Source organism: Chamaea fasciata, unplaced genomic scaffold (assembly GCF_029207755.1).
Source record: "Chamaea fasciata isolate MVZ Bird 193981 ecotype frontalis unplaced genomic scaffold, bChaFas1.0.hap1 SCAF_5, whole genome shotgun sequence".
Classification (NCBI taxonomy): Eukaryota; Metazoa; Chordata; class Aves; order Passeriformes; family Sylviidae; genus Chamaea; species Chamaea fasciata.
Genome location: NW_027094090.1, coordinates 47,952,309 through 47,974,872, shown reverse-complemented (window position 1 = coordinate 47,974,872; position 22,564 = coordinate 47,952,309). Strand labels below are relative to the sequence as shown.

Sequence of the window (22,564 nt, the reverse complement as noted above, 5' to 3'; positions counted from 1 at the left end):
CTAGTACATATAACAAAGCAAACAAAAACAACAACTACAGTATTAATAACAAAACAGTACCAAGAACCTTGAGGGCTTTGCTTCACAAAAAACCAGGGCAGTTTGGTCTCAGTGCCCGTGCAGGATCCTCAGAGCACTAAGCTGGAAACAGTGGAGAGTCCCGGGCTGGTAGCTGGGACAGCAGGATGTCCCGGCAGGGCAGGGGGATGCAGGGTCACACTGTAGCAAAAAGAGCAGCGCCGAAGAAGCTGCGACGGCGGGGCAGGGCTGGCCCAGCTCCAGCAGGGCAGGCGGAGAAGCTCAGAATTCCAGGGCACGCGAGCAGATGATGGCAGATTCCCCAGGACCGGACTTTCTGGTGACAGTGAACTCCTCCCTCAGCAAGCAGCAGCCTGGCCGTTCTTTCTCCGAATGCTGCGAGAGCAAGAGCGCGAAGCTGCTTCCAGCTCTGTCCTTTACCTGCCCCAAAACTCGCGTTATCTCCTCCTCTGAGAGAAACTTGCAGAGACAAAAGGAGAGTAGCCAGGTGCTATGCTACAACCATCTCCTTTAGCCCCTTTGTTCTGCCTGAGTACCTGTAATCACCCAGTAGTTAGTTTCCTAGCAACCTTACGGGGAAAAATTCTATAAGTTGAAAAGAGAAGAGAAGAAAAAAGAAAAGAAAAGAAAAGAAAAGAAAAGAAAAGAAAAGAAAAGAAAAGAAAAGAAAAGAAAAGAAAAGAAAAGAAAAGAAAAGAAAAGAAAAGAAAAGAAAAGAAAAGAAAAGAAAAGAAAAGAAAAGAAACAAATCTAACCCCCAACAGGGTGTGACAAGGCATGTATGAGTCAGCCTACCCCTGGAAGGGCTCGGGATCAGACTGGGAGAAGGGTACTTTTGGTCAAATAATGTCAAGTGGTGCCTATTTCGTGCCTATTTCTGGCTGTGTTGAAAGTAGAAATCTTCATAGTGGCCTTGTTTTGCTAGTCAGAAACTATCAGACATAAGGTTTTCATAGAACCAGAAAGTGGAGGTAGTATGATTTATCTCTCATACTAGAAATCTGTCTTTCCAGACCTGCTTGAGGTGACCTTGCAGCCATGTTTTCGATTTTTGTGAAGTAGGTGATGCAGAACTATGAAAGTTGAGGTAAATCCATGCATATGAAGAATGCTGATATAAATTGAAATTCCAGACAGTGAAAGAGAGGAGAAATAGAGGCTCAGGGTCTGTGGCTTCCCATCCATTGCACCTTCTCATAGAGAGAGCTCCCTGATGGAAGAAGAGCTCCATTTTACTTGAATCCCACTCAGTTCAGTGATTCTGGGGAAAAGAGTAAGTTTACAATACAGGGACATGGATTTATTCTCTTAGATCCATCTGTCATGACACAAGCAGGGCTGCGTAATGTTTCCCACTTGAATTCCAAATAAATCTGACTCTACTGTGGCACAAAAGCTTTGCTGATATTTGGATACATGTGCAACACAGTTGAAATTGGCAAAAGGTTAAGAATGGGCTCATTTTCCTGATTGTGGATTCTCTGAGCAAGTAGTAGTTTTATCTATAGCATATGTGTTGGCCTAAGTGAGCTTGTGATATATATTATAATCATGCATCTCTTCAGGCTAGCAACTGTACAACAGGGACCACTAGATTTACTGCCCTGCAAATACAAACTTTGCCCTTACTGCATCGAGGTCATTGCAAATCTTTTGGTGGACACATACATGGAAAAAAAAAAAAAAAAAAAAAAAAAAAAAAAAAAAAAAAAAAAAGACTTCTCTTTGTCTTCCTGTTGCAGTGTTTCAAGGTCTCTACTGCATGCCTGTGTGCAATTTTTCTGTCTTGAGTGTTTGAAATGAGATACTTAAACTGATGACCCTTACCAAACCTCTGCAGCTTCCACAGATTTCATTAGCAAATCATCAGGATTAAAACCACACCCCTGAAATCTGGTTGCCTTAATACAGTTTATTACTGATGTGCTGCAATCAGTCTTTAGGGACCTAAGGCTTGCTCTTTGTGAAACTGAGAAAGACCCTGTTTTCTTAAGATCCACTGGAAGTGGAGTTATCTAGAAATGGTGCTCCTGCTGAAGCAGGAACAGTTGAGGTCCTAAAGCTCTGAAGACTTTCCATCTTCAGGCCATCCCATCACCTCCTCCATTCTCTGCTTCCAGTCTGCTTCCCCCAGGTCAATGTTATTTCTTTGCCTCAGTTTCTCTGTCTGTACATTGCAGAAGGGTTAGCATTAACTACAGGAGAAAAGGGCAAACCCATTTACCTCCCTGAGCCCAAAACTGCTCCAAATAGTCCAAGGGAACTGAGCCATGGTCATCTGTTCCGGAGTGATGATTCCAAAGTTTTTGGTAATTCCCCTGTACAGTTTCTTCCTCCATTTCCATTTGCACTGTCGGTTTCTTACTAGCAAGAAACACTCCCATGATGTCACCTCTTACATGGGTCAAGATGCTGCTTTTCTTTTTTTTTTTTTTTTTTTTTTTAAATGACATGCCACAGGCCAGCAGGGAGCTCATCCGAGGCCTGCCGAATGGGGCTGGGGCATGCTTCTATTTCTGGATTATACTGTGATAAATCAGCACTGTCCTTGGCTGGGGATGGCCGCGCCACATAGTAACATAAATTCAGCAGAGGCATTTGCTGGGCTTGCACTGACCTCTAGTGACAACAGAGGGGACCAGGGCCTTCAGCCACCAATGGGCTGAGGGCATGTCTGGGTCCGTCCACTGGTGCTGGGTGGTTTACTGCAGTTCACCACAGTTTTTGACAGAATCGTGAATGTGAGCCTACCGTACTGGGAAGCAAGCCCACTGACTGATGAGGGTCTCACTGCTTGGCAGATGACTGCAGTGGGTCTCAAGTGTCCCAAATTCCATACACCTCCCTGCTAAACTGCTTGTCCTCCCCAGCCCACCAGTGCGGTGATGGTTTTCTTCTTCTGCAGTATTTGTTCTTCCTGTCCGTCTCATTCTCCCTCCTGTCCCTAAATTTGATAACCCGCTTCTTTCTACTGCCCCATTCCTTCATGGCATCTGATCACTGCCAGTCTACCCAGGGGTGATCCTGAGTACTAAATCTCTGTGACCTCTGCATTACCTGCTCACCCCTGGCTCTCCAGCAGAGCCTGCGAGTCCTTTCCAGAACTGGGATGCAAAGGGCCGGGGTTCTGCTTTCTTTGCCACAAAGCTTCTTGCTGTACCACATGGTGGATCATCCTCTGTGTGATGCACATGAAGCATCTTCTGCTTCTAATGCCATTTAGAAACAGAACCCTCTAAAAAATACGCATAAGCTGTGCTGAGGTTATCTTTTACTTCTCCAGATCTGTAAATGAAAATGGTGAGAACTTTGGATGCAGTTTAGCTCCCAGCTACTACATGTACCTAAAAAATATTTAGCAGACTCAGCTTTTAGGGACACCACTAGGACTCATGGGCTGTCAGCAGCTCCCAGGGAGCCCTGCATTCCCCAGGAGTGTGGGGGAAACCTGTCATGGCTGCAGTGTAAGAAGCACATGGAAGCCTCTTTCATAGCCCCCCTCTGCGGCATGCTGACCCCACCCCTCACAGGCCATGCCCACAGCAGCACCCTTTGCTGTCTTGGCTAAGCAGCCCTGGCGTGTGCATTTATGGTTTCTGGGCTCTCATAACAAGACAGTGCCTCGTTTGGTTGATACTCCTATCTCACAGAACCATCCATTGCCCCATTCTCCCAAAGCCCTAGGAAGTGCTCTTACTCACCAAATTACAGCTCAGCTACTCCAGCTCCATATTATCATCAGAGCAAGGCCCAAAATGTTCTGCAGTGAGCACATCAATGAAACAAACCTTTTATTCTGGTAGCTGCTTCCAGAGACAGAAATAATCTATGATGCCCCATAAACTCTGCATAAAAAGTCCCATCCATCTGTGAACTCCAGAAGTCTTCTGTCCACCTATACAGTTATCTGGAAGGTTGACAGAGGCAGGATCATCCCCAAAACCCCCTTCTTTAGCATCTCTGGCTATATTATGTTCTCTGGGTCATCTGTGTGAGAGTTACCATATTCACAGGACAGAGCTCCACAGCACTGCCTCTTCTCTTAGATACATCCAGTTCTGTCAGCCAAACCCTATACTGAAATTAGCCTGAGAGATCAGCTGAAACATCTTGGCTTCTCATAAATCTCTGCTGAGGAGCATGCTTTCTGTATTCGCCTTGAGGCAAATGCTATGGCTTAACCCCTCTGGTCTCTGGCTAACCTGGTTCACATGAGAAGCCTGAGAGGGGGTGGAATGTAGGAAGGCTGCCAGATACAGCCTTCCATGCTAGGCTGAGCAGAAAGGCAATCAGGTTTCCTGAGCACTGTAACAGATGACAAGGTGTATATTTATACCAGATACCCACATACTTTGAGTGAATTGTGCAACATGAGATTTGTCATCATGCATCAGATCATAGTGTATCTAATTCAATACTATGGTGCTGACGATACTGGGAGAGCTGAGCTGCCTGCAGTGATGCACCTCACCAACTGTGCAATGTGGGAACAGAGGGTCTGCGATTAACATTCCTCCCCAGTTCCTCCAACAATCACCTGGTACCCTCACTGCTCTTATTATCTGAGCAGGCAGAGCTGCAAATATAAATAATCACAAGTTTAGGCAGCCTTCTAATTACAGCTAGTACAACCACAGCATACATTTCTAGGCTGCCCCCTGGACTGGATATATTTTGAGTGGGATAATATGTCATGCTGATTTTGCCTTACTTTCCTCTGTTTAAAGATTCCTGGGCTAGTTGCACCCAGGATGCCAGCAGTGTAGAGTTATTCCAGTGCTGGAAGCAACCTGTAGTTTTTTACATCACTCCTGGTGTCATCTTTGATACCTCCCATGAGCTTCTCATTCCTTGCACACTTGGTTTTTATTTGGTTTAGTTTGGTTTGGGGGTTTTTGTATTTTGTTATTGGTGGTGGTGGTTTGGTTTTTCTCTGTTGTCTTTGCTGCAAGGGAATCAAGCCTTCATTCTGTTTTGGGTGTGCTGGCAGTCAGCCACATTCTGTAAATGCAGCAGGTGCTGCTGCCTTTGTGTTCACAGTGCTGTCATCACCCTTTGATCAGACCAGGAGTCACTTACTTTGCCTGGTTTGGGTTTCTGCAGGGCTATCCCCTAAGGCGCCTGCAGTGGCTTTTGCAACACACCCATGAATATATAGAGATAATTTCAAACCCCTTAATGTGACCAGTTATTGGACTACTACTTCTAAGCCTACATAGTGTGACTTTCTGGTCAGACCAAGAATGTCTCTTATCCAAAAGAGTTTTGCCCCCTTGGCTGTCCCTCATTCTTAGTGCTTTCTGCAGCTGATTTAGTGTAGTCAAATGCCCTGAGTTAGTCAGCTGTTTGTCTGCGTCAAACACCTATCTCCTTGCAATGACGTGCAGAAAATAACCAAGGAAGGGGAATCGTTTTGCTTTGTAGTTGAACCTCAGGCATGGGAATTTCTCCTCTCTGTTTCTCCTCTTTCAAAGGCTTCTCTTCCAAGTCCAAGGACTCTGCTGTGAACTGCTAGAGTTAGCTGTGGTCCTGGCTTTGTGAAGCTTGGTCCCTGAAATCCCTCTAATGGCTTTTGCAGGAGTGACATTATTTTGTGTCTCACAGTCCACGTGGCAATGGGTCAGTGTCACTTCAGGCTCTGTTGAAGATGATTTTTGAGCAAACATCTGTCATATGACACAACCAATAGTGCTATTTGCTCCTATCCTTTTCTGCTTCCTTATGTTTTGCAACTGATCCATATTTGTTGGAATCTGCTTTTCTATTTGATGTGTTCTGTCTTGGTGGTGCCAAATGTAATTTTGTGCATGTGAACCCCTAATGTAACAGGATTCAGAAGATACTCGGTGTGGAGCAAAGACTGTCTCATTTAGAATGAATTATACTTCAGGGACCAGATAATAAGGTTTGTCAGAGGCCAGGGGACCCAGTGACTTTTTCCACCTGTAAATTAGGGTACTGATCCTTTAGTAGCCCAAGTGATTTTTTTCAGGCAAACCAAGCTACCCAGAGTCTCCAGTAGCCTTCATATCCTTTCTAAGCTATCAGTGACAACTGTCTGTGGTGACACAAATGCTGTTGGAGACCACTGTTCAAAAATTGAGACCTCCCAAATATTGCCTATGACCAGTTCTGGTCATGCCAACTAGGCATTACCTTGTCATCCTATGAGGTGTCATATGTCACATCTGTACCATGCTAGGAACAGGACACAGATACCAGCCTAGCAGTGGGTGTGCTCCTGCAAGGCTCACTGGCTAGCTTCCCTCAGTACTGCCACCTCAGTGGGTGGCTCATGTCTCACCTGTCAGTGTTAGCCTTGTCCACAGTGGCCAGATGGTCTTTGGTTACTATACACTTCTAGGAGTGCCAGGAGAATGAGGAACAGCAGGACTCAGTGGCCACAGCACTAAGCAGTGTTCACAGCACCAAGCCTGGCAGAGTTCAAGAAGCATTTGGACTATGCTCTCAGGCACATGGTGTAACTCTTGGAATGGCCTGTGCAGGGCCAGGAATTGGACTTGAAGATCCTGATTGCTTCCTTCCAACTCAGCATATTCTATAATTCTGTGACTCCTGGAACCTCCTGAGAACAAGACAGGTATCCACCCATGACACTGTGAGCCCTTCCCACATCCTGATGTAAGAGGTCCCGCTCTGGTAAAACTTCAGCTCCTAAAGATTCATGTCACCATTCTACCGTCAATTAGCATGTCTTAGCTCTCCCTGTGGTAGATTAATGAATAAAGAAAAATTTCCTACACAGCTGATTCTTGCTAGATCTTACCTCACCTCACAGCTCACAGAATTGTACCTCAAGTTTTCTGAGATCTGCCAGTGTCCTGGGCTTTGGACTCTATGCTCAAGCTCTAGGACTGCAGAGGTGTTTGGCCAGACAACGCTAGAGAGGCAACAGCTATACCAACTTGTGAGACCCAGACAAACACCTTGGTGATTTTGCTTCAGGACAGACGAGATTCTGCTAGAGTGAGAAAGTATGTTTCCAGCTTTCCTGAGTGTGAAGCAAAGCCTGGCACCGAGACTGAGTGATACCACTGCTCACACTGTCTGCCTGAGCTTGCAGGCAGCCTGAAAACAGAAGCTCTGAGAGTTGTTCTGCTTCCTCCTTCCCTTCAGAACAGGAAATTGCATATGCTGGCATGCAAGACAACATGGTAGTTCTGCATTGTCTTAAAGGGGTGGGCTGTGATTCAGCAAGAACGGCAAATACTTCTGCTCACAAATATGTGGAACGCTGATGGAAAAAACCCCAACCAAACAGAGCAAAACTCTTCATTATAAAGGGAATCAGCTTTTATTTTTATACCCACAACATTAAAAATATGCATTTCAAAATATTTACAATGACTATATATGAAATAACCTCTGTTAATGAAACACCAACATACAGTACTAGAATATATCCACCAAATTGATAAAGTCTATGTAAGAAGAAAATGTAACAGAAAGAGAGAGAGAGAGGTAAATAGCATCCATGCACAATCTGCACTAACATGGTTTTTTATACTCTCTACCTTTTAGCTGTGAATAGAGTCACAGGAAATTTTGACCTCGTCTCTTCCAAATGCCTCTTGTGACCGAGATTCTTCAAACTAACAAAAATCTGTGGGTTGCAGTAGTACCGATGTCTAATTTTCCTATGCCAGCCTTTCACATCGGGACTTTGTGGTACAGAGTAGACTCAGAATCTCTCAGCAACCCTGGGAGGTAGCTAGTTCTGTGGAAGATTTTGGCAGATGAAAAGCATGGGGTTAAGTGGCTGGCCTAAGGTTGTGCAGCAAGGAGAAAAACTCACAAACCCTGCTTCATCTCCCCTAATCTGTCAGGGAATAAATTTCCTCTGATAACCATTATCTGCTTTTGAGATGAATTTTGTCACAAGGTGGGCACTCAATATCATATACCAAGTGACGATGTGGGAAAAAAGCCCTACCTACAGATAAGAACTTGTCTCAGTAAGGATCTGCGATGTAGCAGTGCTGTTACCATTTTCTGGAGTTGAACAGAAGATTATTTTAGTGTAGACACACATCCAGATGGTTCCCTCCCTGCATGTGTACCACTGCGCAACTGCATCTTTTGTAATTAAGAAGCCCTGTATATCTTTACCCCTACACTTTCTCTCTCTCTCTCTCTCTCTCTCTCTCTCTCTCGCTCCACCATCCATGCCTGTATATTTGCCATTCCTACTTGTATCTGATTCAATCATGGGAATATCAAATAGAAAACAGAACAGCAAAAAAATTTACTGCCTTATTTTTGTAGATGTTTTAATACAAAATTAATCCAATTTCTATTTTTTACTCAATTTAATATCTTGAACATTCACTTATGTGCATATATATATAAATATATAAAAATGTAACAAAAGGCCCATCCCATGTATATCAATGGACAAATAAAGGGGTCATAACCCTCACTGCCCAACCCACAAGGCACATTCAAATATAAGTGAGAAGGGCTCTAGGAAGGGAAAAAGATATAGCCCTTGTTTTTGTGGTGCCCTTTAATCATCACTGCTGAGCTTGAAGCTTTGTGAAGGTATGGCACAGCTTGGCAGAAAAGGAGAAGAGCTGTCTGGGTCACTTGCGGATTTCTAGCCCCAGAAGTGCTAGATCAGTAGAAGTTGTTTCTCCCGATCTTTGGTGAAGGAGTTTCTGAGGATTCTAGCTTTGTTATTGATTTTTCTGTGGTGGCAGTGGTGATGATAGTGGCTGGTTTTGTCTATTGGCCCAACAGTTCTCTCAGCAGAGTAATTCTTCCCCACTCCCAGTAGCCAACCCTCTCCCCTGGACACAGGGGCCATCAGCCTTATTTTTTTCTAAGAACAAGGTAAAGGATGCCAATGATGAAACTGAAGCAAAAGCAGATCCAGGCCAATATAAAGCAGTATCCATGGTGAGGATTTGTGGAGTACACCATTTTGCCTGTGAACCGAGCTGTGTAAATGGAGACTGCAATCAGAATGCACATCCCTGTAGGAAGGAAGAGGAAAAATAGAGTTGGAAAAGGCACAGAAACTAGCACTGCCGCAAGACTTCTGAAGTACTGCTGTCCCCTGAGATTGTAATGCATGTCTTGTGCCGTATGAGAGAGGAGCTGCTGCCCATTAAGCTTATTTGTGGAGGATTTCTTTTGCAGCTGTGATGACATAAGACACTTGGGGCTTGTTTAGTGGGTGCCATGAGCAATAAACCTTTGTTAGGAGGAAATCAGTAATAAGATGTGACGACAGTTTGGTGCTACGTGTTGAATCCCATGGGCAGTAGCTGTCTAACTGTTTATTCCCCTGCTCCCCCAAAACACTTGAATCCTTTTTGTTGTCTTTCAAAGGTATTTTGCAAAACCCACTGGGATTTCCTAATGAAAATCTGGAAATACTTTCATTTTATAAATGAAAAAAATCTCAACCCAACACTTTCCAATTCCCCAGTGCTTTGTTTTGTAACAAAAATTGGGCCACTGGAAACATTTAGCTGGCTGACAACCTCCCCTGGTGACCATATATGACTACTTGTGTTCACAGAGGCAATGGGATGCACACGGAGCCATAGCAGGGTGTGCAGGTGCAATACTCACAGCAAACCAGCATGACGGCTCCGGTCATGTAGAAACGTTTGCCTTTTTCCAGGGTGAACAGCTGGACAATGAACAGGACGAGTGCCACAACGGAGAAAATGATCGAGAGGATCATAAAGGCTTGCACGACTTTGAGGGAAGCTGTCAAAACACAGAGAATAGATTGGAGAAGGTCAGGACTCGGTCTTGGCAGTGCTCATCAACGTCCTGTGATTCACCACAACAAAAATGTAGATGTAGCTTACCCTCATCTTGACTGCTAACTGGCAGCTGAGTGCAGGTTCCGTTGCACAGCAGCCAGAGTCCTGTTGAGATCGTTCCAATGTTGGAAGAACCCACCATCCAAACCTGAAATAAGATAGAACAGTTGTGTCAAGAGGCAGGAAAGCTTCTTTGCTCTTCTGTCAGACTAAACCATAAAGTGAGCACGAGTAGCCCAACTGCCTGAAAATATTGGCATGCATCAGTCGCAGTGAGCACCCGGACAGGTGAGATATGGCACTGGCTTCCAGTGCCAGAGTCATTTGGTCTGGGCAAAACACCGTGAAGTCTGTTCCAATCATCATGGAAAAATCTCCCAGGTCATCCTAACCCTTTTCCTGTGCGAGGTGGTGGGGAGTCACGGCTGGCCAGGTGGGTGTGAGGGGACCCCAATATCTGCTCCGACGGCGGGCGGGGGCGCGGGGACCCCGGCAGTGCCACCAGGGGTCCCCCTCGGCCCAGATTTCCCCAGCGGCTCCGCCGCACCCCGTGGCGCCCTGGTGGGACCAGCCTGGCCCCGGCTGGGGGGAACAGTGCCGCTCCAGGGCTGGTACTGCTGACCTCCCCGGACCCGACCTGCACTCTCCCTGATTAAGGGTGTTAAGGTCCTGCTGGCTCTGGGGTCCGGGGAGGTGACAGACAGAGGCTTCCAGCTCCCTGAGCGCACCCATCACTGTTACATCTCTCCCGATGACCGTGAGTGGATGTTCCTCACCCTCACCTGAGCGCCCACCCCTGGTCTGTCTGCCAGCTGTATCTAAGGCTGGCTGCTGCTGCGGGAGGTGACAGCCATGTCTTGTCAAAGGCAGTCTACTTACGTTGGCAATGGTGGAGACAAAGAGCATGATGACAGTGGCGATGTGAACCACAAAGATACCAGCTAGTAGCACCAACATCTTGGGTCTCTTCAAGGTGGTGTCACCAATATAGAGAGCTCTGAGGGAGAACAAGAGCAGAGGGAGGATATGAAGGGAAGGGCTGAGTCAAAGAACAGCATTACCATTTACCATAGGTTTCGTTTACGTGCAAAAAGCCAGGCTGATCTTAGGTTCACTCTGGAAATGTGGAATCATCAAAAAAAAGCCACTAAAATCTTTGTCAAAATCTGCTCAAGAGGTTATATAGAGCCCGAAGATTAAGGAACCAATATGGGAGGGGATGTAGAACATGCGTGGATAACTTGGGGACATTTTAAAAAGAACCTGAATATATACACGGGTTGCTTAAATTGATGTGTGTTAACATAAAGTAAAAATACCACACTCCAGGCCTGCATTCTAGGAAGAGGAGTTTTTGCCCATGGGACTCACAGAGGTCAGGAAAGATTTTTCTCTTCCTGTTCTCCTCTGGTGTCTCAGCCTCCTCCAACTGGTCTAGGTCACAAACATGTGGTATGGAATGGGGGACTGCAGGCTCCTTGATGCCTCAGCTGTTGAGTGGTGGAGAGTGAGCCAGAGGAGTGGCCACTAGTCAATAGACCACTCCTTTAAGTGAAGAGGAGAGTAACCAGAACAGAAATGCCATGAGGTTTTCTGGAGCTGGGGAAGATACCCAGGTTTGCAACAAAAATTGCCCATTTACCTTTTAAAACTTGAGGCATGCAGGTCAATTTATTAATGCAATACGATTCTCTTGTAATACAAATATCTCTTTGGTTTGTTTTGGGTATTTTTGCCTCTGTACTCTGCAAACTTTTATGGGTTTTTTTTTAAGATTTCCTGTCATTGATGAAGATAGAATTGGAAAGAGAGGGAAATGTCCCTTAGAAAGCTTGCATGACATGGTTTGTCAAAACTGATGGCTTCTCACCTGAAAATGTGAAATGCAAGGAACAAATCTAAGCTGTGAGAATGAATGCAGACAATTCACACAAATCAGGTGAGTATATTTCAGGCAAAAGCATTTACTGAGTCCACTCTGTGGCCAGTAAACTTCCTAGAAAGTTTGACAGGGCTGTGTTGCTCTTTCCCTCAGTAGTGCTGGTGCTGAAGAGCAGTATTAAGCATGTGACTAATGTTAGCTGTCAAGTTATTTTGGTCCAGGTGACTCAGGTAAGGTCTGATGCTGTCACCATTTGTACCGGGTGTGGTAACACTATTATGAAACAACACACTTATACTTTGTGATGTCTTTCACACAAACTGTGACAAAAGGCTTTGTGAAGTCCAATTCACGTGTCTTTTTTACTTGATGACTCCACCTACTCCACTACTGTCTTTCCTCTTATTGTGGCCATGAGTGGGAGTGTATTCCTGTAAAGTGCTGCAGCTTTTTCTGGCACTGCTTTGTATACAGTTTCCCAAACCACAGTGGGTAGGCAGGCTTCCCCATCAATGGCACTTTGTCCAATCCAGCAATAGCTGGTGACCAGGAAGAATTCCTTGAGTTTCGGATCTCAAGGAACCAGTTCTGTTAGGTCACTGCTCCCACCCAAACAAGGCTACTCTTTAGTAAAACAGATTAGGTTTGGTGACTAGTCCCATCTCCTCAGCAAATCTTGTCTACTGTGAGGTTTCCTTCACCAGGAGAACTCTCTCGAGATGTTAAGCCCTGACTTGCTGAATGTGAAGCCAGGCTTGCTTGTCTGCTTTGGGGTGTCCTAGCCAACTCATGCTTGATTTGGCAGGATGGCCTGGTCCCTGTAACCTCTCTTGTCACAGTAACTCCCTTAGTGATGACCTTGGAGAAAGCACAGCCTTCTTAGGACTTTCACTGTAGTGACAGTCACTTATGATTTCAGCGCTGCCGAACTCCAGGTTCTCAACAGTAAATGCAGGCTACCACATGAACATACCTGACCTAAGAGTTAAACCCCTTCTTTCTGTTGTCTGTAAATGGAATGAGGGTTTCTAAATGCTGGATGGCAATTGATACTGATATCACCACTGCAACAAACTGAGAAACCATTGCTGTTGCCATGACTAAGTGACATATCTGCAGCAAACTCTTGAGTCAAATCTTCCTGTCCCTTTGACTACTTCTCATTCTTTCTCTTTGTTGTTGCCTTGGTTCTTACACAAACTGTAACAAGGGCTCTTGACACCATAGGGTACTGGCAAGCATAAACCAAACTGACAAATTTGCCTGCTGTGAAACTTGCCTTTACTGAACAGTGGCTAAACTTTCTTCTTTTTTAGATGGATATATTTTTCCATGGCCTCTTTAAAATCTCATTCAGCACTTTTTTTTTTCCTTATTATTTTTTAGGACCTTCAAACAAAGCTTTCTGCTTGAAAGATTAAAAACCTACTTTCATGACATCCTAAGAAGTAGAACAGTCCTTTTAAATGCATCTTTTGTTTGCATTCAGAATTGAAAATGAGGTATAAATATTACTTTACAGTGTAAAAAAAAAAAACCCCAACAGAATCATGACCTCACGCCCAGGACTTTGACCAATACTCTAAGAAAAACTGAAATCCTTTATTCCCTTTGCTTTTTCTGCCTGTTCTAGCACTGCAGGAGAGCAGTGTTAGCTCAGGTGCTTTCAGTGCACCTACTTCCTGAGAACGTCAGCACCTCTCCCTGAATATACACACTATCAAATGCAAACTCCCCCAGGGGATATGTGCTCACAGCTTAGTTTTGATTCTTTGTGAGTTAAAGCACAAGCCTCCCTCTGTATTCATTCGCTTTCCCCTTTCTTCATCTCTGTCTGTTAAATAAAACACGAGAGAAAAATCCCAGAGGAGCTGTGGGTGAAGGAATGGCACTGAAATAGATTCACTTCTGTCTCTGATGCTATGGCGTGGACTTTTCCTCCCATTAGACAGAGAAACTGGCAGAGCATTGGGGACTGACAGGATACCGTTTCCATTTGTTAAGTGTGAGACATCTTTCTCCACTACAGGGTGGGGTTACATTGCTAGAGCAATAGGACAAATTTGCATGGAAATGCCTTTTCTTCCATTCTCCTACCTAAACTGCAGCTGCGTTTGGAGTTCCTCAGGCTCTTCTTGGGCTATGAGTCAGCCTTAGCCTTCCTAGAGCTGCCAGTTTTTTCCACTGACTCACCCCAAAGCTCTCAAACCCCACAATAATTTAACCCTGAAAGATTATGTGCTCAGAACACTGTCAGTTTTAGGACTGTTTCTCAAGAACCAGTTAAACAAACAATTTATGAGTCTTCCTCAACCATCTTTCAGAGGAGAGACCCCAACTAAGCCAAGAAAAAAAGGAATGAGACATAACAGTAGAAGGACCTACTGAGTTAGGGCAGGCTGGTGGGGAATTGAAGGTCATGCACTGCTGAACAGCCCACATGAGTCCAGAAGATCTTGTGCTGATAAGAGTAGACTGACTTTCCTTTTCATGGGGTGATGGATGAAGAGAAATAATAAGCCACACCAACACTGAGCACAAATAAGAATCACCATAGAAGCCTTCAGTACAAAATAACCTGCAGATAAGCATGACAGACTCTTAGCTGTGTAGAGTTATTTCTCTGACTGTGCAGGAGTACACATACTGGAGAATAACACACAGCTCTAGTGCACCCCAGTTCAAGTTTAAGCAGGCTGGTACTATCTATTAAAAACTAAGACAAAGTCTTCTCATGCAGGCAGATTGTTGCCACCATATCACCTCTCTGTCTATTTAAGTGTTCTGGATCCTTCTCTCTGAGGGCAATACAAAGAAGTGAGTCCTTGCCCCTGGTTTGCTTCTTAGCAAAGGATCAGGATGGAATGTGAAGTGCCACTTGGAGATATGATAAAGCCCAATGGTATAGCTTCTCAAATACAGGGAGTGAGTTGCTCAAGAGGGTAAGCCAGATTAGGTAGAGGTCCTTTGCTTCTGACAGAAAGTGCATTGCAGTGAAAGGACTAGAGGGTGAGTAAACAGGATATTTCTGCAGGAACAGTGGGGTTGTTTCAGGTGAAAAAACAGGGCACTCTCAACTAAATTTGAAATATTTCAGATCTTAAGTATTCCTTAATGGATGTACTTCATCTGACTTCCACTTCCATCTTCCTCTCTGAACTGAGATCTCTGCTTGGGACTGCCTCTCCTAGGCTGAGTTGGTGAGGTGTACTGTGAGGGACACTGGCTGAAGTGAAAACCCAGCCAACAACATCCTGTAGCTCCCTAGAATGTCCAGGGATCAGAGGACATCTAAATCATACTGCCTGTGCCCACTGGTGATCTCTGGCTCCTTTCAAAGTGAGTTTCTCAGCTGAAGACCTTTTAGTTTGATACGTTAGATTTCTCAAAAATGGAAAGATGGCCTTTTGGGGGAAAAATTATTTTGGTTAGAATGTCAACAAAAATCTCCATAGATTGAAAACAACTAACACAAAAGAAATTCTGCCTTTCCCAGCTCTGCTACAGAATATAAGGAAGACAGCAGTAAGTCAGATCGTCAGACCAGTGGTCTGACTCTCCCAATCTCTGATGGGAACAATAGGAGGTCCAATATTTAGAGAAAGCATGTGAACTTGGCCACTGTCTGAGGGGCACAGAGTCACAGCAGGAATACTGGTGGTTCAAATCAGGGCCAAGGCCACTTGGAAAGGAAGGAGAAAACTGGAGAGTAATGGACAGAAAGTGAAAACCGTTTGGTATTGTTTGAGACGGCCACAAACTTCCACCTCTGTTATCAGCACATTCCTTAGTGCAAAGTCAACCCACAAATAGCAGTGCTGCCATGTTGCTGCCAGTAAGGGGAATCTCAGTGTAGGATAAAACCTTCTGCAGAATTTGTACACATGCCTTCTGACTGAGCTGAGGCCATCACTGCATCTTAGACCTGCTAAAACTGCACACTTCGTTCTTGTGTGGGCTATGAGCATCACTCCTTATTGTGCCCAGAGTCATTTGGGAGGATGCAAAGATGTGAATATCTTTCTGATATTTTGGGGGCATGATGACTTTGGATCTGTCACATTGTTACTAGAAAGCTCATGACAACTTTAAACAACAGGGAAGAACCCTTTTGCTTTCACCCTTTTCTCTGTCTCTTGCTTCAGATCCTGATGAATCCAGAGTCCTTGCTGACTCCAGACTTTTACAAACTACTGTTGCTCTTGACAGCCTGGTTTTGACAGACCAACATGACTCAATTTACAAGTCAGATGCTTTTTATAGACATGTGTATGAATAGGCTGGTGCCTCTGGAAAGAAATTTCACATGTGTGGGAGAAGGGTTGGGCAAGAGGTATGCATGGGCACATGGAGACCTTTGGAGCCTCTGGTTTATGGCAGCGAGATTTCACGTACATGGGTAGTGGCTGTGATGACCACATGGGGTACAGCAAGGTTGTAAAACCAGCAGATTAATGTCACCCAAAAGGAAAGTGTAGACCAGCCTGAGTGGCTACAGCTGAAAATAAGTTAAAGTAAATGGAAGATTATTTCTGGTTCTTGTGAAGGGTTTCCTGGTGGAATGGACTCCAAGGGATCAGTGGAATTGCCTTCCCAAGAGAGTGGTAAAACACCAGCATGTGAAAAATTTCTTATGGGATCTGACAAATTCCTCAAGAATCCACTCTTGGTGATGAACCTCCACTCACTGAGAGATGCAGAGGGGAGTCACAAAAGATGACACATAAGGGTTTTCCAGTTCTCATGCTCATGATTCATACGAGAGTGGGGAAATATCAGAACTCCTAGGGCAGACAGTGAGAAATTGGCATTTTCTCCAGAAGAAACCACCCTCAAGCGCTCAGCCTTGTCACAACATCAACTGAAACTCCAATGCACACTTGGTAGTCAGAAAGGGAAGAGACAGCTGCCTGGGGCCTGGCAGGCAGCCAGCAGCCGCTGCTGGAGGAAAACAGTCACTCCTCACACTAGGCACACCAAGGAAGGGCTGGGACTGATGGACAGCGAGTAAGAGGGAGAGGTGGGGAAAGGAACCCCCACCCTGTGCAATGGAGGCACAGAAATGTTCCTCTGCACCTCCAGAGGTGTGATGCAGAGCACTCTCACCCCTTAGAAAGCTGGGTGGTCCCTGGGTGGGTTAATTAGACACTGGAGTTGCTGGCAGGAGTTCCAACAAGATTCTGAGATACACGAGAAACATTTGTGGGAGGACTGACAGTCTGGGCGTTGACATGTTGCGTGTAGGGGTGTGCATTCGCAGCTCTGTGTGGCTTGCTCTATGAATGGGAGCGTGCATCTGTGGGTTCCCTGTGAACTCTCTGTGAGTGTCTGTGTGTGTGCACAGCTTCTTTATGGGTGCACGGATCTACCGGTACACTGGCAGTGCCCACGTGGGAGAAACTGACAGCTCTGACTGGAAAGCTCAGGTTACAGGAAAGAGTGGTATGAGCAAAAGTACACAGATCACTTCTGGTGGGACTTCCTGCTTTTCCTCTTTGCAACAGCCCTTAGATAGAGGTTGAAGGACTGTGAAGCCCACATCAGCTGTGCTTTTCGCTGCATTCTTGGATTAACACTGCAGTCCTATGATTTACACAGACAGTTTTGTCTAGATATTCGTTTTTTTCTTTTCCAAAGGAGTGTAACTCTAAAAAAGAAGTTGTATCTTATAGTGTGTCTGTCTCTCAAAACTGCAAAACCTCTGAACGTGCCAGTACAACCTATGAGACACTGAGGTCAGTGTGACTCAGGCATCTAAAGAATCTGAACTTTTGGGTCAGTTTGCTTTCAGAGTGCCTTTGCTCCTGCAAGTCAACTTGGAAAAGACTGTGCAGGATTCAAATGCAAAATCGTATGAAAGCTCCTTCTTTCAACCAAAGTGCATGAGTGATGAACTGGGGGGAACATGTATATAAAGCAGACACGGGAGGACACTGTGCAGCCTGGAGCTGGTCAGTGCTCTGTGCAGGATGGGATAAAGGTGGTCATGATGCAAAATACTTCATCTGGCTTTCAGAGGGCTCCTTACACCTGTGATCAGTACGGTATAAGCTGGTTCATGTTACATGTGGCTGTGGAGACATCAATGAGGGCACACCATGCTGGCCTGGCCAAGTTGCTGGAGCCAGCTATAAGGCAGGTTGGCTCCACTGTCTAAGCTGTCACAGCCAGTGGATGTACCCAACTCTCCAGCAGTGGTCCACATTTCTGGATCTGGTCTTCAGCAATCCTCTGACCACCCTGCTCCAGGCTCTGAGCATTTTGTAGCTCTCCCCTCTTGCCCCCATGGCTCTCACTATCCTTCCCAGAGGCTTGCTGGAGCCAATACAGGGAAGATATCTCTCTGGAATGAGAAGAATGTGGACAATGGACGCAGTCATGGCAGTTGGTTTCACAATTCCCCTCATTCAGCAGACTCTGCCCTGTGAGGGCGAAAGGACAACAAAGGTCCTCACCCTGGATTTCCTCAAATGCAAACATATTTCCAGGTGGCCCCACATCACAAGAGCTAAGCCTTCAGCATGAGTCACTGTTCACCTGTGTCAGCCACTCCAGTGCTCAGAGTTCAGTGTATTTCCTGCAGGACTGGGGATGACCTAGCCCAGATGTGTCCCTGGGCTCTCGTCATGGGTGTCTCCCCATGCCTCTGTTATAGACTGCTTTTCACAGGGTAAAGGGGTTAGATCTTAACTATGATCTTGGCAAACTTGTCACTCCCTTGGGCAATGTGGGCTCTGGAGCTGAGTTGTCCTAACCTGTCCCTCCCTTCTATGACAAAGCATGGGCCTACCTATATTTGGTCTTACCAAAAGAGCAGCTTCCACATACTCTTTGCCCTCTTGAAAACAGTTCAGGGGGAGCAGGGTGCGTGAAGCTGTGAATTTGGCCAGAGTTTCCTTTTTTCACTGTCAAGCTGTTCTAGCTAAGGAGGTACTTTCCAAAACTCTCCCAGCAGGGTTTGAAGAAATCACACTCCAGATGGCAGCCCCGAGATGTGCTGCTTTGCTGCTCTCCCTGCAGTGTAATGGCAGAAAGCAGATTAAGAGGCACTCCAGATTTCCCTCTGGGCAGTTTATTCAGGGAACTGCTGCTACACCCTGTGTCATGCTGTGGGATGATTGGGTGTGGACTGGCCCTGACAGAGGATCAATACAGGTATAATTGAGATGTGCTTCAGCACATTTGTTCACTGCCACTGTTACAGCACTGTGGCTATGAGTTAGTTATCAATCCTGGCAGGGCCATGGAGAAGAAGGGCCATCCTTTTCTGTGAATGCTGCTTCGCCTCAGCAGAAAAGACCAATGAAGTATTAAGCATCCATCTTTAGATGCGAAGATTGAAAATCCCCTTCCTTGCCCTCCCTTTTAGAGTAGTAAAAGAGCAGCTCCAGGCCTCTTACTTCTCCCTGCCTTGAAGGAAGGGTAAATAAATCTCACCTTTTAGTTTTATCTCATTGTTTGTTGGAAAACAGAAGGAAGGAAAAAATTTAGGAGTGCAACCTGCCTTATGTTGTGCTGTGTGACAGTCCTATCACTTCCCTATTGGAAGGCACAGGCACAGGAACCTGTTGAGATCAAAGGGGTCTAGCAGTGCTATTTCTTGCCTTACAGGGCACTTGAGCATCTGAGGGCAAATTCCAGCCCAGCATCAGGTGTCTCCTCCTTTGCCATCCATGCAGCATTTAGCAAAGGGAACACTGAGTGAACTAGGGGATGAGCAAGGGGAAACATGCCCTTGGAGAGGGGGGTGTCCCAGCAGCCAGCTGGGAATTATGGGGCCCGTGAAGCCCCATGGGAGTGGGCAGGGCTAGGGAAGCAGGCTCCCTCCCGCTTTTGCTTGTTCTGAGGAAACAGAAGCAGGAACGGGCTGAGTGCCATGTGTGAACCTTGGGACTGGGACGGTGACGAATAGAGAGAAGGATTAGTGCTTGCAGCAAATCTCCCCAGTCTCATTATAAACAGGGCCTGAGGTGGGTCTTTTACCAAAAACATGCTGGCTATTATCAGCAAACCTCCCAGAACTGTTTCAAAATACAACCTCTGCTCCACCTCAGACTACCGAACAGTAATTCCTGCGTGCAGTTGAATCACTTCCACACTGCAAAATTGAAAGACCATTGGCTAGGCCAGAAGGGCCGGTTTTCCAAGCCCAGGGCTCTCTGTCCTCAGCAGGGTCTCACTGGGGGAGCACTAGCAGTCCTCCAGCTGAGGCAACCGCTCCAAAACTTGGGTGCTTCCCTGCAAGATCCCACTTCACTCCAGCATTAATGTGTCCTTGGGTGTGGCTGGACTCCGTAGCTGTCAGACATCTCCCTCGGGATGGCATGTGCCCAGTGGAGATCCCCGCTCTCACACAGGAGTAGCTGGGATGAATGGCTCAGACCGTGTTTGGGTGGTTAGTCATAGCTGGGGGAGCTTCCACAGAAGCCTACTGACAGGAATTCCTTAGGTGGGTGTGCAGGGCCTCCCGGGAAGGCACTGCATTTCAGGGGGTGCTTCCAGGCACTGCAGTGTGAGTAAGGTTCCTCAGTTCTGATCCTTTTCCGATTCTAATCCCCAAGGGAGCAAATAGAAATAAGCTGCCTTCAAGCCCTCACTCTCTCAGTGCTCACAGTCTCCAGGTGGACTGGGTGGAGGCATTCCGCTGGTTTAAACCCCTCTTATCACAGGAACAGTAACTAAAGGGCTCCAAGTTTTCACTCTCTTCATGCCCACCTCCTACGAGTGTTTGCTCAGAAAAGAATCCCACTACATCCAGAAATGTTAAGTGGGCAGTTCCTGGGCAAATATGCTCTCAGAGGTGCCTTAAGGAATTCAAAGCTTCTGAGTGAAAGTTGTTCTGTGGCCAAAGCATTTTTTTTTTAATATCATTATGATTTAATTGTTAATTGTATTAAATGACAACTTCCAAAAATGCTTTCTTCCCATTCTGGTTTCTGACTGCCCTGGAAACACTTGCTGCCTCACTCAGTTTCCCCACCACTCCAACACATTTATTTCTCCATCAGGAGGCACCACTGCATGGCTGAGCTACAAGCAACAGGACCAGAAGGGACTTAAAAATTCACAAAATCCTTCTATTTCCAAAAAATTACAGTCAGCTCAGCTTCTAGTTCATTCATATAGTAAGTATCCACAGTCCCAGCCTCAGCCCCACCCATTCCTGGCTGTAATGGGCTAAATACTGTTCAGTCTCTTTGAAATGCCTCAAACTGTGCAGGGATGGGCTGAGTTCCTGTGACAGGAACCAGTGTGATGCCAACAAACTGGCTTTGCTGCACTCCCTTTCTCAGACCTCAAAAATAGTTCAGATTTGACCACAGGATGCAAACCATAGCAGACAGATGAAACAAGAGAAATGGTGAAGAGGAGGGAAAGAAGGGGGGGTGGGGCGGTTTTGTGGAAAAAGGCAGGTAAGGAGGAGGGAAAATTGCCTGTCTCTGCAATCCTACACTTCCCATCAGTGTCTCTACCTCCTTGACACACCCTACCGGCAGACTATGGTGCTCCTAGCAATTCCACCAGGTCTCCCACTTCACCTCCCAGGGCTCCCCACTCTAATGTCTGTGCTGCCAAAGAAGGCGTAGCACACATTTCTACCCTTCACACGACTTTGCTCAAGAACTGGGGCTTGGCTTCAGCCTTAGGAGCCCGAACCCCTAGAAAAAGAGAGATTGTCTCCATTGTAACCCCAGAGTCTGTACCTTTGGGACCTCTCAGTCTTCACTTGGAATAATTGCTATTGTTTTAAATTAGAGCTTGACAAACTAATTATGGAGGGGAGAGAGAGACAAGCAGAAATATTTGAGTGCCAGAAAAACGGAGCCTGCAGCCCTAATTTCAAGCAGGCGTTTTTCCACATTTGTCAACAGTGCTACTCCAAAAGCACACAGCAGCTCCTGAGTGTGAACTGGCCCAGGTTGGGCACCCTGTGCCTGCACCCTGGCTGCACATGTCCTGGAGGTGAAAATAACATTGCTTCCGCCAGCACTCTGAGGCTGCGACCAGGGTGCCTTGCAGTGCCCCTTTGCCCCATAACACAGCTGGATTTCAAAACAAAAGATGGAAATTAAGGTGTGTGCCATAGCCAGCTCGAGTGCCAAGCTGAAGAGAAGTGAAGGAACAGAGGAGAAAGGCAGACTGGTGCTGCTAGGAGAGGGGAGCAGCCACTGAGGGAGAAAAGTTGGTGAGGATTTTTAGGAATAGCTCTTACCGTGTGGGCTGGGGCCGGTGCTGGCACCTGTGGAAGAAGGAGCGTGCTGGGCTGCAGTGCCGATGTCCTGGAGCGCAGAGCTGGAGTGAAGGGGAGTGACCTGGTGGTGGTTTAAGTTTCCTCCGGTGGTGTGGGAGGGTGGTGTCTTTCCACTCTGTTTTAAAGGAGTTACTATGAATCAGACTGCCTTTAAAGAGAAAGAAAAAAAAAATTAATGAGCTACGCCCTGTTTTGTTGGCAGGGTGTCAAGAGTCTCTGGGAGGAAACCAGCTATTCAAAGAAATCTGTGCAGGGCTGCCTCTGACTCAGTGTGCAGCACAGAGACCGCAGCCTGGAAAAACAGCTGATGCTGATCCAGCTGAGTAAGAGACCCACAACAGCATCTGTTTATAAAACTGAACTTCTGGTTGTCCAAAGGAAAAAAAAAATAAAACAAAACAAAAAAGCCCCCAGTATAGTTACAAATGTGGCAACAGGGCTTCAACAATAAAATCACTCAAACAAACAGTGGGTTGGCAGGGGGGATCCCGAGGCTGGGTGAGTCACCACATCCCCTCCCTGTGCTGCATGGAGAGAAGTCACTGAGGCTGACAGCATGGGGGTATTCAAATCGGACCTGTGAGGTTGGCA

The 22,564-nt window shown here is 46.1% G+C and overlaps 1 protein-coding gene across 1 annotated transcript; it reads right to left on the bottom strand.

Moving 5' to 3' along the window:
- Nucleotides 1-7,335: 7,335 nt before the first annotated feature.
- Nucleotides 7,336-22,092, bottom strand: EMP1 (epithelial membrane protein 1). The gene is made up of 5 exons (XM_066183532.1): nucleotides 21,935-22,092; nucleotides 10,719-10,836; nucleotides 9,885-9,987; nucleotides 9,640-9,780; nucleotides 7,336-9,035 (listed from the first exon to the last, which is right to left on the bottom strand). Exons 2-5 carry the CDS (start codon nucleotides 10,794-10,796, stop codon nucleotides 8,872-8,874), a joined length of 486 nt encoding a protein of 161 aa, XP_066039629.1. The 5' UTR covers nucleotides 10,797-10,836; nucleotides 21,935-22,092; the 3' UTR covers nucleotides 7,336-8,871.
- Between the last annotated feature and the right edge of the window lie 472 nt (nucleotides 22,093-22,564).

What these genes read in the sequence shown, in the direction of transcription:
- EMP1 (XM_066183532.1), bottom strand. Translation starts at nt 10,796, where the DNA reads ATGTTGGTGCTACTAGCTGGTATCTTTGTGGTTCACATCGCCACTGTC. An exon ending in TTGTCTCCACCATTGCCAAC is followed by an intron (nt 9,988 to 10,718) that starts GTAAGTAGACTG and finishes ATCTTATTTCAG; the next exon opens with GTTTGGATGGTGGGTTCTTC. An exon ending in AGCCGTCATGCTGGTTTGCT is followed by an intron (nt 9,036 to 9,639) that starts GTGAGTATTGCA and finishes TCCTTCCTACAG; the next exon opens with GGATGTGCATTCTGATTGCA.